This window comes from Bidens hawaiensis, unplaced genomic scaffold (assembly GCF_021521415.1).
Source record: "Bidens hawaiensis isolate Kalapana, Puna unplaced genomic scaffold, B.hawaiensis_p1.1 tig00020699_1, whole genome shotgun sequence".
NCBI lineage: Eukaryota > Viridiplantae > Streptophyta > Magnoliopsida > Asterales > Asteraceae > Bidens > Bidens hawaiensis.
In genome coordinates, this window is record NW_027493184.1 from 198,049 (window position 1) to 217,210 (window position 19,162).

The 19,162-nt window shown below is 37.0% G+C and overlaps 2 protein-coding genes across 2 annotated transcripts; one reads left to right on the forward strand and one right to left on the reverse strand.

The window, feature by feature from the left end:
- Positions 1-4,092: 4,092 nt before the first annotated feature.
- Positions 4,093-13,587, forward strand: LOC143561551 (zinc finger CCCH domain-containing protein 34-like). Its single transcript, XM_077049604.1, has 7 exons — positions 4,093-4,153; positions 4,227-4,372; positions 4,522-4,587; positions 10,942-11,061; positions 11,148-11,450; positions 12,494-12,775; positions 12,848-13,587. Exons 1-7 carry the CDS (start codon positions 4,093-4,095, stop codon positions 13,178-13,180), a joined length of 1,311 nt encoding a protein of 436 aa, XP_076905719.1. The 3' UTR covers positions 13,181-13,587.
- Positions 13,588-14,069: 482 nt separating this feature from the next.
- LOC143561557 (uncharacterized) lies at positions 14,070-18,629 on the reverse strand. Its single transcript, XM_077049610.1, has 8 exons — positions 18,512-18,629; positions 17,115-17,441; positions 15,453-17,050; positions 15,087-15,356; positions 14,923-15,003; positions 14,723-14,834; positions 14,563-14,629; positions 14,070-14,451 (listed from the first exon to the last, which is right to left on the reverse strand). The coding sequence occupies exons 1-8, from the start codon at positions 18,627-18,629 to the stop codon at positions 14,358-14,360; spliced, it is 2,667 nt and encodes an 888-aa protein (XP_076905725.1). The 3' UTR covers positions 14,070-14,357.
- Between the last annotated feature and the right edge of the window lie 533 nt (positions 18,630-19,162).

Consider the following 19,162-nt stretch of genomic DNA (forward strand, 5'->3'; position numbering starts at 1 on the left):
TCGTTGTTGTGGGGGGGGGGGGGGTGTTCCAAAATTTTGTAGCTCCTTATCACATGTTTTGTTGCCCCAATGCGTATGGCCTTAGGGTCCTCTTATAACGGACAAACAAGCTAGCACTTAACATCCATCCTTAAAACATGCATTGCTCTCTCTATTTATTATATCTTAACAACATAACAAAAGGTATACATGAATGATTACTTGAGATAATGAGATAGGTGCCCCTTGTTGACTTCTTGTCTTCTTGGAATGTCCTATCTAACTATTCTAATAAATGCATATCAATTTTCCAACTTGTCAATCCCATAGCCCTCCTCATCTTTTTTTCAATCAATTTTCATATATGGTCCTTAGTCATTTCAATATATGACATTAAAATTATAGGTTTATTCCAACTAAATCCATTACTACATATAATAAGTATTCTTCATATGGATTGACAAGAGACGATTAGTGAATTTTGAAGTGTTAATTAAAGTGTTTATTATGGTTTTTATTCAAAATAACAAATAATAAGCATTCGATTCATAATATGTGGAATGAGAACAATTGATTAGAACTAAATCCTGATAACGTCAGCGGCTAAGGCTTAGCCTTTAATACCTAAAAATACATATGATTTTAAAACTAAAAGTTTTCGGGTTAACCCGAAACATAAAATTCGGAGCCAAGAATCAGCCCGAATTACTTCGGTTCAGGTTCAGGTTAGTATTTTCTTGGGTTCGAGTTTCTCGGGCGGGTTAGTTTGGGTTCAGGTACAGGTTTTCTTGGGTTGGGTTTCATGTTACGGGTAAAAGTGACAGCCCTACGTTCAACGATTATAAATAAGAATCACTACATTAACTTTATGCAACTTTAAATTTTCTAATATTCTTTTAACTCAGAATAATCACTATTATTTGAACATGGTTTTAATGTTAGTATGTATTTTTCATTTTCCTGGCAATTACATTCATATGAAATAAACAAATCATTTTGTTATATTTATATTTTCGGTTTTTATGTTGCTCGATTATACAATTTTTAGTTGTAAAATATAAAGTCAATTAAAAATTTGTCATACACAGAATATTAATGACAACAAATTTATCATTATCAATCAATTTCAAATTGTAAAGATTCTAAGGATGATTATATCATCAAAGTTCAGGTATATGGTTTTTGGGATAATCATGTTTTGTTTTTGATAAACATGAACAAATTTTTAATTGACTTTATATTTTACATATATTCAAGAAATTTTATTTAGTTAATATTTTGTAATTTTACATATGCTTAGATCCTTGTGTAATCTTATTTATGTAATTTCTGTAATTTTAATTTAATTGTAATTGTATTAATAATATATGATCAATTTGTTGACTGTATTTCACTTAATGATCAATGTTTAAAATTTTCAATAATTACCAGTGTAATACACGAGCCTCAAACTAGTATACTATATACCAAGAAGGCAAAGACATGTTATATTGTTATAGTTTTGGCTTGTTTTTCACATATTAACAAAAAAGATCATTCATTTATACTTTCTTAATTGTAACATTTGTATTATTGTGTTCTCACTCATATAAACGAACAATAATGATTGAGATAATTAACATTTTATGAACCATATAGAGACGTTACTCATTGTTATGTAACAATACTACAATAGAGGTCCATTTAGATTAATTATTGCTACTTAAATCAACGAAAAATGTTGTATAGTTCATAAAGAGACTAGTATAGGATTGCCACCACCTAATATTTAAATTATCGTCTATTCATATTAAACATTAGTTGCAATATCTCATACTCCTTTTATCATGAGTAAAGGAATGTTTACTTACAAAATGATTAGAGCAAAGGAATGTTTGCTTACAAAATGTTGTATGGTAAGAAGTATGCAACTTATATATGTTGCGGTGAAGTCAGTCAACATGAACTTGATAGTAAGGAAACTTTGAAACCGACTACATAAATGATTGACATGATTTGTGCACATCTTAAGCACTAAAGATCGACAAAAACCGTATGATGACAAGCAGACATGAGCGATGGTAGTTTATGGGGGCTTCTATCAGATAGAAGTTGGAAGAAAATGGAATAAGTTTATTCTTTTGTTCCACTTAGATGGGAGGAAAAACTTGAAGTGATTTTAAAGAGAAGCACTTCTTCTATAGTTTAAAACAAACAATACTGGGACCTACAATACCCTAGACTCGCGCATGCATGTGGCGTGAGCACGATGTATTCTTTAATGGCACACTTGGATGTTGCAACTAGCTCTTTGCATCGCCCTGAGTAGCCTTTGTATTTTTAAGGCTTGCTTGAGATGCTCGTCTCGGGTGTGGTCAAGTGTGGTTCGATGCTTAAACAATGCTACTTGAAAAAAAAAAGTATCTAAGCTGCATAATCAATGTATTTAAGATGGAAAACCTAGTTCTAAGTCTAATGTGGATATTGTACTATCGCATATGTGTTATAGTATAATCACGTTAATACAGTCTTCAAAATATCAACAAACATAAGATCAAAAATGAGGCACTCAACATGAGTTGAAACCAGGTAAGTTGTTTCAAAGTAGATAGAGTTAACCACTTAGATTACATTCCATTCTTTCAATTTATCATGTAATTTACTATTATGTGGTTACTCGTGGTCACTTGTCTTGTACCCAATTTTTTCATGATAAGATCGATCTAGGAACCATCGATGCTAGCAGTCCGGTCATACACTCTCTAATTGTTTTGATTTCGACCAGTCAATTAAGACAAGAAGAAATAATTTGTGTATAGAACGAATTTATGACCTGACTGCCTTTAAGAATTGTTATTATATGCAACAAGAAGAAGTAAAGGTGAGGTGGAATAAATTTATCCACTCCTATGACGGTGACAAAAACTAAAATAGATGGATTCGTGACAAAAGAATGTAAATATTTTAGTTCTCAACTAACAGAAAAGAGTCCGGTATAAAATGGAAAAAAAAAATATTTTATGTACTGATAAAAGATTAAATTTATTATAAATTTAACTTTCAAACAAAATAAACTATAACTTTTGCCCCACCTACACCTACACCTACACATGCATATCACATGGACCCATAATTAACCCTTCATATTATAATCTCCTACAAGACAAATATAGTAATATAACACGAGGGAAGGTGTCAAGGGTGTGTTAACACAACCACCATTTAAATACTCAATCTTTCTATATAAAATATAACCCTTACATATGAAAATACAAGCAAAGTATAAAGGCAAGATGTCATGGAGGCCAACTAGCCAAGTATACAAGATGATGTCAAGAACATGTTAATAATAATATAACTTATTCACCAATCTTTTTGACTACATCTACAAGGTATCAGAATTTTGTTAAAAAATACATTTAAATAAAGAGTGTTTGTGCACGTGTAGCAAATCTAAAGGCCACCATTGTCATATATTCTTTTTCAAGAAAGTAATAATAATAATAATAATAATAATAATAATAATATAAATTGGATATGACTTAGAACATACACTTTACAAATGAAAGTGACGTTTAAATCTCACTATCACCAATTTATATAAGAGATAAGAAGATGATCCTGGCTTGTCAGGGTTTGAGTCCTGATCTCACCCGGTTTTACCGACTCCCTGCTGTCGCGCCGTTTGGCGAGCGTGGTTGTCGAGTTTTATCCGGATAATCCCTCAATAGGAAGACCGCTAGAGGCTCCGTCCGTCAATAATAATAATAATAATAATAATAATAATAATACACCCAGTCTCCTGTATTTGGCGCGTATATCAACTAACACACCAAATAAATATAAACTTAAAAATAAAAAGAAAAAGACAGTTAGAGAGAGAAAGGTAAAACAAAAACCAGACGCAGAGTGTGCAATAACACACAAACCCTAATATGAAAATCTCATCTTTTTCTTGATTTATGACCCGATCCGATAACCCAGATTGTTAAGATTTTACCCTTTTGGATTCTCTTGAATCTTGTGTGGATATTGTTGATAGATTCATTATATAGATACATATTTGTAAATTTGCTTATATATTATATTATATTATATTATATTATATATTTTGTGTTTTGGGTGTATAAGGGGATGCAGCAGTCGGATCAGGTTACCGAATGGAGTTCATCTGGTGATCAATTAGGGCTTGAAGGTAAGTGAAGTTAATATGAATGGATTTTGATTTGGGATTTTGGTTTTAATTTGGGATTTGATTGAAAATGCAGAGCCTATGTGGCAATTAGGGTTAGGAGATGAGGCCGAGTCGTATCCGGAACGGCCGGATGAAGCTGACTGCATCTATTATTTGAGGACTGGGTTTTGCGGGTATGGTTCGCTGTGTCGGTTTAATCATCCGAGGGACCGTGGCTCGGTAAAGTTTCGAACTTTATGTCGGTTTGTGTGTTTATGTTTGTGCATTTTGTTGGTTTGTTATGTGGGTTAATGCGATCGTATGTGGGTGTGTTTGAGTTTTATGATTTGGGTATTTGTGGATTTCGTTATGGTTGATGGTCGTTGCAGGTTGTTGGAGCTATGAGGGGCGGTGGAGGGGGGTTTCCCGAGCGAGTTGGTCAGCCTGTGTGTCAGGTAATTTGTTTATAGTTTTTGTTTTATGTGTTATAAAGAATGTGAATCTTGTTATGATGCTCAAAAGATTGTCTTTTTATCAATGCTTTCCAACTTGAATGCCAGTGTTATTCTAGTTCTTGTATATTGTATCTTTTTGTCATAAAGATCTTTATTGAACATTTAAGATTATCTAAACTACTTACATTATAACTTATTGTTTCCCAAGTAGAGAAATCCAAACTTTTGGTTCATAATTCCTACTTCACATTTACTTCCAAGTGATGCAACTCACATGAAGATCGAAAACTAAGCAAACAACAAGCTGAAAAACTTCGTCAACAAAATTCCAGTAGGGTTACTTGATTTCATAAAACGTAGCACCCCCCCCCCCCAAACTAAAGCAAACAATTACTTATATGAGTTTTAATCGATCCCACATAATCATTTAAATAAAGAAAAATATAATGATCTGTGATTAAAAGAAATGATTCAAGATCAAATAAAAGATAACAATGCAAATTTTTAAACTTCAAATCTACTTTAAGCTTAGCTGATCGCCTCGTCCAATCGGCTCCTCAAACACGACCGGCTTGACATCATCACTTCGCGTTTGAGGAGCCAATTAGATGAGCCAAGCTTGGAGGAGATTAAAAGTTTGGATGTTTGCATGGTTAAATTAGGGATCATTATCTTCTTTTTTATTTGAATGGGTATCTACTTTTAGGTAGGGAGTGATTTAAACTCATACAAGTATTTTTTTTTATTTTTTTTTTGTTTTAGTATCGGGGATTATTGCGTTTTATGAGTTCAAAGAACCCTACTGGGATTTCCTCGAATGAGTTTTTTGGCTTCTTATTTGCTTAGTTTTCGATATTTACAAGAGCTGCATCACATCACCAATTATATAAGTTCGAAAGTTGACATGAACAGTGTGGTTACGATATTAACATCAAAGCATAAGTTACTTCTGTATTTGGTTATTTCTATTCAAATCTACCGATACTTCTTTTTAGCTTCTATCATCGTTTTTCTCTATAGTTTTATATTCAATTAATAAAGAACATTGTTTTGCTACTTCATTATGTTTAAGCTGTATTTCCTTTTTTCGTTCTATTTTGGTTTCATAAAATTGCTTAATTGTATGCTAAACTTTTGCTTTACTAAACCTTTACATCCAACTTTGTGTTTTCTCTCTATTCTTAGTTTGTCATGATTCGCTAAACAGAGATAAACCGTGTTATTGAATTGAAATGATATTAGCCTTGATATATATAGGCCTAATCTATATTAAGTAAGTAAACTAGGGCCGGCTCTATTATGTCTAACATTCCCCCGCAAGTTGAGGGCGGGGTACGACCTGCAACTTGGACCGTAGAAGTAAGAAACGTTGAGATGGCAGTGGTTTGGTAAAGATGTCAGCGACTTGATCATGAGTGGAAATAAACTGAACCTTTAGCTTCCGTTGGGCCACTTTTTCTCTAACAAAGTGAAAATCAACCTCTACATGTTTTGTCCGAGCATGAAAGACAGGATTGGCAGAAAGGTAGGTTGCTCCAAGATTGTCACACCATAATGTAGGAGACGAGTTTGGGACAATACCAAGTTCACTGAGAAGAGCCTCTAGCCATGTTAATTCGGCAACAGTGTCAGCAAGCGCTTTGTACTCAGATTCTGTTGAAGACTGGGAGACTGTTCGCTGTTTTCTTGCATTCCAAGAGATTAAGTTCGATCCAAAATAGACTGCGAATCCCCCCGTGGATCGACGGTCGTCCGGAAAACCAGCCCAGTCGGCGTCCGAGTATGCTTTGAGACTGTTCGACCATTGGGAATCAGTAAAGGCATGAAGATCTGTTGAGGAAGCATGTCGAATAAACAATCCATAATGCGATGTGCCTTTGAGATAGCGAATGATACGTTTGACCGCCGACCAATGATTGTCCGTAGGAGCATGCATATATTGGCAAACTTTGTTAACTGCATAGGTTATATTAGGCCGTGAAAGAGTGACATATTGCAGTGCTCCGACTGCTTGTCTGAATTTGGTTGGATCGGATAAGGGAGCACTATCACCAAGAGATAAAATCTGAGAACTGCTCATCGGAGAGGGTACGGGCCTACAGTCCGCTAAGCCGGTTTTGGTGATGAGCTCGGAGATGTATTTCCGTTGAGAGAGAATAATGTTCTTCCCTTGAGGTACAATTTCAATCCCCAAAAAATAGTGCAAGGCACCCAAATCTTTAACCGCAAAGGCAGAGCTAAGCTTGCTTATTACCTCGTTGATGGCACTAGGATTATTACCTGTGACGATGATATCGTCAACATAAACAAGGACATACACCAGCGTACCGTTGTTTTTCAAAATGAAAAGAGACGGGTCAGTTGTCGACCCATTGAACCCGATGGAGTGAAGAGTGCCAGATAGCCGATGAAACCAAGCTCGAGGTGCCTGCTTAAGCTCATATAAGGACTTATGAAGAAGACAAACGCGATTGGGTTTGTCCTTATCAACAAAGCCCGCAGGTTGGCGCATGTATACGGTCTCTTCTAAGTCTCCATGTAAGAACGCATTCTGAACGTCAAGTTGGCGTAGTGGCCACTCATATGTCACCGCCAAGGAGAGGAGAACCCGGATGGTGGTAGCTTTTATGACGGGACTGAATGTCTCATGGTAATCAATTCCGGGTTGTTGACCATAGCCCTTGGCAACAAGGCGAGCTTTGAATCGAGTGACTTTTCCATCCTGATCTTTCTTTAACCTGTACACCCACTTAGAGTCAATAACATTAGTATTTGGGACGGGTGGAACAAGAGACCATGTGCCATTTTTCACTAGCGCGGTAAACTCTTCGTTCATGGCATTGCGCCACTCCGGTGACTTGTTGGCGGCGGTAAAGGAGGTAGGTTCAGAGGTGAGAGAAGAGTAACATGAGGTCTGAAAGGAAGCAGGAGAATAACGAGTTACAGGGGTGGGATTTGGCCGCAATTTGGCAGGCCGAGGGCGAGGCTGTTGGGGCTGATTTGGGGCTGGATTAGGTGGCCGGCCTGATATTGAATCAAGTGGGGGCTGCTGGGGCAGCGCCACTGAAGGGGTGTGTTGACTTGAAGCCGAGGGTGAAGAGGGTGGGGATGGGTCATTAGGAGGTGTAGAATGGGTTGGAATTGTGGAGGGATCCGGGTAAGTAGAGTAATAAGGATCTGGGTTGGGGTAGGTTCCGGCTTGGATTTTTGTGCATACGGGAAGAATTCCTCATCAAAACGAACGTGTCTGGCGACATAGACCCGATCAGTGGCTAAGTCAAGGCAACGATAACCATGATGAACGGGGCTATAACCAAGAAAGAGACAAGGGGTAGAACGAAAGTCCATTTTGTGAGGATTGTAGGGTCGGAGATAAGGAAAGCATTGACAACCGAATACGCGAAGAAACGAGTAATCGGGAGGGCGGTGAAAGATATGTTGGTAGGGAGACTTGTTGGAATTTGAACGCGAGGGCATGCGATTGAGTAGAAAAACCGCCGTTTCAAAGGCAAAGTGCCAAAAACGTTCTGGTAGGTGGGATTGGGCTAGAAGGGCAAGACCCGTTTCAACCACATAGCGGTGACGGCGTTCAACCGTACCGTTTTGTTCACTCGTGTGAGGGCACGAACGACGATGAACAATTCCAAGGGACGAAAGAAGGGGGGATAAGCTTCGAAATTCAACCCCCCCCCCCATTCAGTTTGAACGTTCTTAATTTTTGTGTTGAATCGACGTTCTGCCATGGTAATAAATGATTGAAAAGTCAGGTATACGTCTGATTTTTGTGCCAACGGAAAGTACCACATGTATCTAGTATGGTGGTCAACACACAAAAGAAAGTATCGATGACCATCAGAAGATAAAGTAGGAGCTGGTCCCCAAACATCACAATAAATCAAATCCAAAATATTATTGCTACGAAAATTAGAAACAGATAACGAAAGTTTAGACGATTTTCCCATTTGGCAGGGAGTACATAAAGAAGAACAAAGTTTATTCAAAACAGGTAAAGAGAAAGCAGAAACAATTGATTGAAAAACACGAGCATGCGGGTGTCCAAGACGATTGTGCCAGATGGTTGACGAAGCTTTAGTAGCGGTAAAGGAGACACGTGGAATAGACTTCAGTTGTGGTAGGCTAAGCGAGTATAAACCATCTTTACTTGGACCCATGAGCAGGATATGCCGTGTAGACTCGTCCTTCACAACAAAAAAAGACGAATGAAATTCAAAGAAAGCATTGTTTTCAGTACAAAATTGTTGGACAGAAAGAAGATTCTTTTTAATTTGAGGAACATGTAAGATGTTAGAAAGATTTAACGTTTTGTTTGGAGAATAGAATTTAGAAGAACCAACATGAAAAATAGGAAGAGGATTACCGTCGCCAACATGCAGTGCTTCATTACCAAAGTATGGTTTAGAGTTATCCAAGCTTGTTAAATCCGGTGTAACGTGACTGTTGGACCCTGTGTCAGGAAACCATGGGGAGTGGCCGGATTGAGAAGCATTTTCCGAGAAAGAAGCATAGTTAGCCTGCGGTTGTTGTCGAGCATTGCGTGGCCCGGACTGATTTGGACATTGAGATGGAATGTGAGCAATATCGCATCTGTTACAATGTCCATAAACTGTGTTTTGGGTGGATGCCCAAGCAAATTGTTGGGTGCGATTATTGCTTCGACCTTCGTCGCGGTTGCGAGAATAGTTTCCTCGGTTGTTGTTGCGATAGTTGCCTCTTCGGTTGCCACAAACTGCATAGAAAGCTTGCGGTTGAGGATTAGGAGAGGCCATGGGGCTCAACTGAAGACCAAGTTGAGAGGCAATTTGTTGCAGTGATTGAAGTTGTGATGATTGAATAGCATTAGGACGAATCAGGGAGTCCGTAGCTGCTGTGAAAGCTTGCGGCACAGCAGGGGCAGATCTGGAATACATGAAATCATGATCATTCAACAAGCCATGGAGTTCAACGAACGTTACTGGTGGTACTCGGCCAAGCAGGGAAGACTTTAATGGGTTGTATTCTGGTCGAAGACCAGATATGGCGAGCATGACCAATTCTTTATCTGGTACAGGAGCGTTGATATTGGCAAGGGCATTAGCATACTCTTGAGCACGAGTCAAATAAGCAATTGGAGTTTCATCACCTTTTTGTTCAATGCGCATGAGTTGAATCCGGAGAGAATACTCGCGTGTTGGATTACTCGGCGCATAGGCACGAGCAAGGGCAAGCCATAATTCTCTCTGGAGGTCGTGCCTTGAACATGTTGAAAGGACGCTTCAGAGATGGTTGAAGTAATAATCATTCGAACATGAGCATCATTAGTGATCCAGTGGAGATAACTAGGGTTATCAACCGAGGCCGTATCTGTTGTAGCGGCTGTCTTTGAAAGTGGACACTTGATTGTTCCATCCACGTAGCCAAAAAGGTTGTTGGTTATGAGAAACGGTTGAATCATCTCCTTCCAGAACCCATAGTTGGTGGGTGTTAAAGAGAACGCGAACTTATGTGAGTTGTGAGCAGTTTTCTCTGCAGTGGAGAAGGAACTGATCATGGCCATTGGTAAAGAAATCGAGAAGGAAGAAGGCTGCTTGGGCAGCGACTGAGTGCTGGCGTCGGGGTTGGGATTAGGGCCTGTGACGGCAGAATTAGGGTTAGGTTAATCTTGGCTCTGATACCAAGATAAACCGTGTTATTGAATTGAATTGATATTGATTTCTAAATGATTGATTACAATAGAGAGCCTTGATATATCTAGGCCTAATCTATATTAAGTAAGTAAACTAGGGCCGGCTCTATTATGTCTAACAAACAGCCACTGGGATCTAGATGTCGCAATTTCGACCCATTAACCTACACAGTGTATTTTAAGGCTCACAACCTCCTAAATCACTTTATTAAAAAAAAATTATTGTTACTACCTTGGTTCCTAAAATTTTGTCCACTTTTATGTTTTAGTTTGTCCCAAAATAGTTTCCTATTTCCAAATAAAGTAATCATGTAGATAGTTGCATCCATCACAAATTTGCGTTAATTGTACATTTCTAACAGTCTAAAGCTTTTGTTTTTTGAAAGGGTAAAATTGGCATTCAGTCAACTAAAAACTGCACTAATTCTACTTTTTCTTAAAATTGTTTTTGTTGTTTTCCTGTGACATGTTTTGGGATATGATAGTATACTTTTTGTAATCATATTTAACACACTAATTATTTGTTAAAAATTGATGCATGGATATAGAAGTGACCAACCTACCCATTTTATCATGCTATATTTATAATTGTAGCTTATGTAATATAAATTTTTATGAACTCCAAATTCGCATTATACATGATAACTATGTGACATGCATGATATATCCAGTATTATATGCGAACGGGAATGTGCAAATTTGGTGCTTCTTGCAAATATCATCATCCTAGACAGGGGATTGAGTCATCAACAACCGTGCCATTAAACGTATCCGGATATCCACTGCGTCCGGTCAGTTCTTCACTTTATTACATATTCGATCCCCATAATAACCTTTTTAACCTCAAGATCTTTATTTTTATTATTTTTTTATGCAGGGTGGAAAAGAATGTTCATACTATTTGAAAACAGGGCAATGTAAGTTTGGTGCCACATGTAAATTCCATCATCCACAGCCAGCTGGCATATTACCATCACCTCCACAGCCGCTCACAGGTGGACAGCTGTCCGCCATGCCTTCTGCTATGTACCCAAATGTGCAATCTCCTTCTGTTGTTTCTTCTCAACCGTATGGTGTATTAACCGTTGCTAGGCCTCCTTTTGTTCCTGGCCCCTATCTCCCTGCTCCAATGCTGACCCCACCTGGAATGGTTCCGTTTCCGGGTTGGAATCCTTACCAGGTATTTAATAATTTGTGAATAGGCCCTGATTATTCTATTATCGTGACTCGTTAATTTTTATGGGTGTTTGGATGTGCCTTTTAAAACTTATCATCAGATACTGTGAGTTGAAGTTGTAATAATGAGTTTGCTGTAACATAGCATGTTATTTTAAGAAAATGTTAAGATCACTTTCTTACACCTCCATTTGTTACTCGCATTTTTCATCGTCATTAATACCGTTAAAATATATAGTTAGTGGAGTTATGTGTTATAATTATTTCATGAAAGGTGTAAAGAATATATTCTATATAATGAGTAATATTTGATAAATAAATAAAAATTGAATTGTCTTGTCTTAGTATTGAAGCGTACAACGATTTATAAAAATGTCTCTTTTGGCTTTTTATTTATCAGTTAGAATTTGCTAAATGGTTAAACTAGGGGTGTGCATGGGTCGATTTTGGGCTCGAACCAAATAAAAACCGAAATTCAGTTTTTGGGTTTTTGAAAATCTTGCAGTTTAGGTTTTCTCAATTTCGATTTTTGGGTTTTGCAGCAGGTTTGGTTTGGGTTCGGTTTTTCGCTTTGACCATCTAGGCTTGAGATTTTGGGGCAAAAAGAAAAAACCTAAAACAATGAATTTGGGCCTAAATCTGTTTGTTAATTAATAATTAATTGATTGTTACACATTTGGACCTAAATTTTGTGGGCTACACCAATTATTAATTTCTTATAAATTACTTAAAAATCAGGTTTTTTGGTTACCATTCGGTTTTTGGTTTATAGCAAAACCAAACCGAAAATCTTTATTTTAAAAAATAAAACCTAACCGTCGGTTTTTTGGCTTCGGTGATTCGAGTTCGGTTACGTTGGTTACGGTTTTGATATTTTGGTATCGTGCACACCCCTAATTTAAACAGATTAATATGGCTTTTAACCACCAAATTAACATTTGGATAATGGATACCATCTCCTATATGTTTGGATATAATTTCTTACTGATTATCTAATTAGCAGTCCTGAATAAACAGCCTCGTTTACAAAATGCAAATTTCGTGCAGGCACCTGTACATCCAGCAGCCTCTCCTAATACACAGCCTATTTTTGGAGGGGGGCCCGCATACGCAATGACTCAGTTATCTCCATCGGCCCATTCTTACCCTTTCACCCAAAGTCAAAATGAGCATACGCTTCCCCAACGGCCTGGTGAACCTGAATGTCAGTTTTACATGAATACAGGGGATTGTAAATTTGGTGCCTCGTGTAGATACCATCATCCACTAGAATGGACTGCACCAAGCCCAAATTTTGTCCTCGGCCCAATGGGCCTTCCCCTCCGTCCAGTAAGCATCTTTTAATCTTTACGCTCTAATGCTTTATCTGTTAGTGTTTTAATCTTATTCCTCGTGTTTCAGGGTGCACCACTTTGTCAACATTATGCTCAAAATGGGGTGTGTAAATTCGGGCCATCGTGCAAATATGATCATCCAATGGGAACATTAAGTTACAGCCCGTCTGCATCTTCACTAGCCGATATGCCAGTTGCACCCTACCCTGTCGGCTCATACATTGGCACTTTAGCGCCATCATCCTCTTCATCGGAACTCAGCCCAGAACTCACTTCCACCACCGCCACCACCAGCACCATGCCGACAAGCAGTTCCATCGGATCAAGTCTCTCAAAGAGTATGCAAGCTTCTCAATCAACTGGTAGCAGTAGTAGTACCACTACCCATGGTGGAAACTGAGGCCCTGAACGCTTTGTGTTTTTTTGTTGTGAAAATGTGAGCCATTTGACCCAAATTGTTGTTTAGCGACTTGATGGTTCGATGACACGATCTTCTGGTTTAGCCACATTCATATGTTTATATGGCATCGGTATGCATATTTGAATAAAGCCATATTTTGAACCATTTAGGAAAAACTTTCTTCTTTCCACATGATTAGCTAGAAGAAAAAACCTCCCCCGGACTTGGAAAATGTTGGTATTTGTTATTTTCTGGAGGGTGTGTTTTATTTGTTGTAAAACTCTTTTGTAATGAAAAAGATTCAACCGTGTTTTTGCTTCTTATAATCGGTTTATTGTTGGGATTTAATGAACATGATGCGGTTTTTTAAGAATTTTGTGCATAAGTTTGTTATTTGAATTCTGGATTATATGAGGTGATGGATGTGATGATGTATTATTGGTTTTCATAGTTTTATGTCACCAGATTACCCAATATTCTGTTAGAAAACAAACAGCTTGATCTTTTCTTGTCGCTAATTGTGCAATCTAATATACTATCGGGGATCAGTAGCATCCCCGATTGATGACTAATTCCTATTAATGACTATTTTTATACAACTTCCCACCGCCCATGCATATTTTAAGCAACTACCCGCTAAGGGCTTTGCGAGTCTTAAGACCCCATTAGGATGATGCACATTCAGAACCCTTTCACCCCTAAAAACCCCAAGGTTCTTATGTACCTGAAATTAAAAATAATCTTGAACGAGCATGCATTTATTTTATGCTACTTAACATTGTCAATGTATTCTGATTCTCTTTTGGTCTCAAGCAAGTCTTAATCACCAACATAAATGACACAAACTTGAAAAGAAGTGCATGACACATATTCTGTTTAGCACCTGAAAACTAGTCAATATGCACACCCCATGAGGCTCAAACCCACAAATAACTTTTTAAAATTACATTAACTACCAATTTCAAAACCTAAAATATTGTAAATGGTTCTTGATACTATAAGATTAAGATGTCTGACCTTATAAGTCCAAGTAACATGTTACATCTATAAATCCAAAGAAATAAATAAACTATCATGCATCATTCACATACTAAAACTAGAAAAGCTTATAAAAGATAAGACACCTAGTGATCATATGTGCAAAGGCATTCACTTAAATATTAGTCAAGAGGGCCATTTATTTCACTCTACCAACAGCCTTACACTTGTCATCTTTATTCACCCAAATTGTTGATCGCGTTCTCTTCATGTGATCCAAGAAGAGGCGATATCTGCCACGAAAAAATGTAAATAATTGCCATCATATTAGATCACAAAATTATATACACTTTAATCTCTTAATAAAATGGTTTAAGAGGTTTTGTTAATTTGTTTGGACCAACCTTTCATATTCCAGCCTTTGGGTAACAATTCCATTGAGAAGAAGCTCCGAGCCATAAACTGCAGCACCTGCATTAACATAAGACATGGAAGTTAACTCATGGTTAATTATTATTCTATAATTATTTTACCTGAAAAAGTATTTTTAATAGCTATAAAAACCTTTTTCAAGAAAAGGTAAACAGACTGCATAATCTTCTTCACATGATAGAATCAACAGTCCCTCAAGAACTTCATTATTGTTCCATAAACTTCTGCCCATTCGCTCAATCGCCTGAAATTAAACTCACACAACTTATATCAACATAAAAAATAATAATATTAATAAATTATTGCATAAGTTAGAATTACATAATACATACCACACCGTGAACTGCTTTAACCAAGTTTGATAATATCTCTTTACCAGGTTTTGTATTTGGTGTAATCAAAACTCTGTATCCCTGCATAAAATGTTAAAATTATTAATAAAAAAGCATTCTGGTATAATATCATTGTATGACGAATTTAAACACTAACTTATTACTTTTAAAAGCGGATTTTGGTGGGCACGGGCCAACGACGCTGGGAGATTAAAGCCGAATTCTTTCTCTTTTGTAACAACTCTAAGTATGAAATTTTTTTCATCAATGTGACAACAAGCTTGCCCACAGCTTTCAAGCCAAAGATGCGTTACTACTGGTTTTCCAGAAGCAATTGCTTCTAACATATTCCTTGTTCGAACAAAATCATCCGCTACAAAATGAGTTGCATCCGACATTGAAGTAGATTCTGCAGCCCCCAATCGAGATAAAATCTGTGATGGTTATATCAATAACGCTTAGCAAAAAAGCAGACAATCAAAAATAAGATTAATAGAAGTGACAAACAAGTAAAAGAGTAAAAATAAAACCTTTTTCTGATTCTTGATTATATTTTCATCTAAGTGGCGACTAAAAAGAACACGAATCAAAGAGGCATCTTTTCTCTGTCGTGTATCTTTGTTTGGAGATTTAATTAACCGTTCTGTTGAAAACAAGCTACAAACTTCTTGGATGCATGATAGTCTGCCTAATGACCTGCATGACTGCTTTAAATACCCGTCCCCCATGCAAATTGGAGATGACTCTTTTACAGGTCTTGGACAGTTAACAGGAGTAGGACAAACTGAAGGACTTTTTTCAATTCTTTCTGTTATTAATCCGTTTTCTTGTTCGGTCAAAGTAGCAGCTTTTGACCTTGTTAATCTAGAGATAGATTGTGCACCGGTTTCTTTTCTTGTAGTTGACAGCTTCTGGCGACTTCTTTTAACTTTTTCTGACTGATTAGATCTCACGGACTGCCTTGTTCGCCGAGCGACAGGTGTAACATATTGAATACACTGTTTCTTGACTGGTGTTTGGTCAACAGGTGTAACCGGAGCCTCTACTGAATCAACTTCTCTTCTTTTCAAAGACACTTTTCCTGTTCTTTTCACCACATCAGAAGCCACGTAAGCAAAATCTTCACCTTTTTTAGCAGCTGACTTAGCCTGCATCACTTCTTTGAGCTGATCACCACTCATCTTTGACTTTGACCGTGTTAGCCTGACTCCATTATTAGTCAAGGAACGGGGTTGACTTTTATGATGACCCTTGGTTTTAGTAGAAACATCACCAGTTGCTTGCAATCCAAGGCATACGCCTTTCTTCGGTTCAGCAGCCATTTGAGTGTCAAATCGAGCCTCGGTTGATTCTTGAACATCCCTGCCACCTGGCATATCCGTTGCCTGCTCATCCAATTCATCAATAAGATTTTTCCGGACACTTGAAAGCTTTGTGACTGTTTCTAACCTTTTATTCAGTTTTTCATTTTCTTTATTTTTACCCAACACCAATTTCGAGTCAGACCGTCCCAGTTTCCTGCTTCCAGAAGAAATGGAAGATTTGCGCCTCCGACCGCCGCCAGCAAAAAATAACTCCTTATGTTTGGCAAAAAAATCACCTTCTCCGCTATCTTCAGGCTTACCATCCCAATCAAAAATTCGTCTTTTATCAACTCCATCAATAAGATCAACACTTTTAGCAAACATTTGAGTCCCTTTAGCACTTAAACCCGGCTTTGACTTACCTCCAGTTGACTTTCTAATGCCATAATTATCATCACACTCAATATTAACTTTTAAAAAGTTATCCACAAAATCAAGTGCATTTGCTTGTGATGCATCTCCAGGTTCTTGAGAATCAATATAACCAAGGTCAAAATCGTCATTTGAATCTTTACTTCCCATAAGTGGGTCCTCAGCAAAAAGTTTCCTAGCAGTTTTTCGACCATCAGTTGACTTGTTGACTTTCTCCAAGTCAACAGAATTACTTTTACCTAATAGTATTCTTCTCTGTTCAGTGTCAGGCCCCGAATTTAAACTGGGGTGTGATGGACTTTTACTTAATTTAGAGGCCTTGTTAAGGGCTGCCAGACCAGCAGCTCTCATTGATGCTGCATGGATTGAAGTAAATTTCTTGAAACCGACTCCTGTCATGTAAGAAAATATCAATATTAACGTGTCAACCGGGTCAAATAAAATTTCATCAACTACCTGAAGCACGCTGTTCACTCCTTTCGCAATCTGTTTTTGGCTTGAAAGAATCTTCATCGGAGTCGTCCACTATTTCAGTCTTTTCACTTTTGTCATGGTCACTAACTACAACTTCTTCAGTATCGTAATCATTGAATAACTGAGTCTCGTTAAACACATCCACCTCTTCAGATTCCGCATCAAGATTCACCACTTGGGTCTCACCACCAATGTTAACCGCTTGAGTTTCATCATCAGAGTCCATCACTTGAGTTGCCAACTCATCTTCACACACAACAGTGTCATCAAAAGGAATGGTACTTTGTACATCACCATCATAAATATTACCTAGTTCAAGAGACAAATTAAATCAAAATTATTCAGGCTGAAAGCTCAAAAATATTTTCTTGTAGCATTCATTTATGTATTGTATGCCAGCAAAAAATGGCATTTAACAAGATACCAAAATCTTTGATTTATTCTTTTATATACTAGGTCGCAGAATGCACAAAGAAAGTGATTTAACAGTGTTGTAAAAATCACGATTAGACACCGATTTATTGGTATGCTACTAATTCAATTTCAGCTAATCAGACCAACAAACTGGTAGTCAGTTAAAGCCCATTCAAAATCAGACAAATTTAGGTCAAAATCAGTCAAAACCATTCATTTGATTGATAAAATTTTGGAATACATAAACAAGTTCACATAAATACTACGAAGTTCACATAGTATAGTTCAAACATAAACGTAAATAACCAATGTGAAAAAAAATAAAAAAAAATAACATAATAGTTCATAGATCGAGTTGGGAAATCGCGTTAACAGGTTAGAACCAAGGTCCGATTCGGGCAGGTTTGTTTGTCTAATTAGGTGAAATCACATTAGTAGCATATACCGATTAGCAATAAATCTCGACTAATCGACACCTAATCGTGATTTTTACAACACTGTTTACATAAAAACCAAAATATTTGATTTACCCATGTATATACTATGTCACAAAATGCACAAAAAGTTCACATAGTATAATTCAAACATAAACGTAAATAACCAATGATAAAAAAAATAGAAAAAACTAACATAATAGTTCATGGATCGAGTTGGGAAATCGCGTTAACGGGTTAGAACCAAGGTCTGATTTGGGCCGGTTTGTTCGTCTGATTAGGTGAAATCACATTGGTAGCATATACTGATTAGCAATAAAGCTCGACTAATCGGCACCTAATCGTGAGTTTTACAACACTGTTTACAGAAAAACCAAAATCTTTGATTTACCCATCTATATACTATGTCACAAAATGCACAAAAAGATGTAATTTTGCCAGTGAAATAAGTGATAAAGTAATTAAATTTCACTTAAAATTGATCAAATCTTCAGTACTAAATGGTTCAAATTAAGTCAAACAGATTCTTACCGAAGGATGAAGTGAGAGAATCAAAGATTTGAGTGTCTCCGTCGACGAAATCCCAAGTACCACTGCTATCCGAATCGAACGATTTGTTATCATCACTGTTATTATCTTTATCACCCATATTAATATTATTGTGTCACCTAATTACAAATAAAATGTTAATTTCACAATTCAATTACAAAAAGAAAAGAATATTTAGAAATTACAGAACCTTGAAACAGGGTTTGGTTGTTGTGTCGAGTGAAAGTGAAAGAGATGAAATTATTGTGACAGTGGGGTTAGGGTTTTCGTTTGTGTTTTTTTTTTAATTAGAAATGGAGGGAAATTTGGGGGGGAATTGGTGAATTATTTGGCGATGACTAATTGAATTGAATTGAATTTTTTAGAGGGAAAATGGAGCCCTAAATTTTCGACCCGGAAGTTTTCACATGTTTAGATTTATGTATCCGGGTTTCACGGGGGTAGTAAAAAATTGTTTATGTAATATGTAAACAAAAAAAGGTTGGAATCATGGTTGTAAGTGAACCGGACGTCCATTCAATTGGAAATTTTTGTTCGTTTGTATAATAAATGAACCAGACACGGACAAAAAAGTTTTGTTCGGTAAGCTTAACGGACAAACACGAATAAATGTCGTGTTCGTTCAATAGCGTT

Excerpts from the sequence above, each read along its gene's own strand:
- LOC143561551 (XM_077049604.1), top strand. The coding sequence starts at position 4,093 with ATGCAGCAGTCGGATCAGGTTACCGAATGGAGTTCATCTGGTGATCAA. Across the intron at positions 4,588-10,941 it reads TTGGTCAGCCTGTGTGTCAG|TATTATATGCGAACGGGAAT; the intron begins GTAATTTGTTTA and ends TGATATATCCAG. Across the intron at positions 11,451-12,493 it reads CGGGTTGGAATCCTTACCAG|GCACCTGTACATCCAGCAGC; the intron begins GTATTTAATAAT and ends AATTTCGTGCAG.
- LOC143561557 (XM_077049610.1), bottom strand. The coding sequence starts at position 18,629 with ATGGGTGATAAAGATAATAACAGTGATGATAACAAATCGTTCGATTCG. Across the intron at positions 17,442-18,511 it reads TTCTCTCACTTCATCCTTCG|GTAATATTTATGATGGTGAT; the intron begins GTAAGAATCTGT and ends CTCTTGAACTAG. Across the intron at positions 15,004-15,086 it reads ACCAAAATCCGCTTTTAAAA|GGATACAGAGTTTTGATTAC; the intron begins GTAATAAGTTAG and ends CATTTTATGCAG.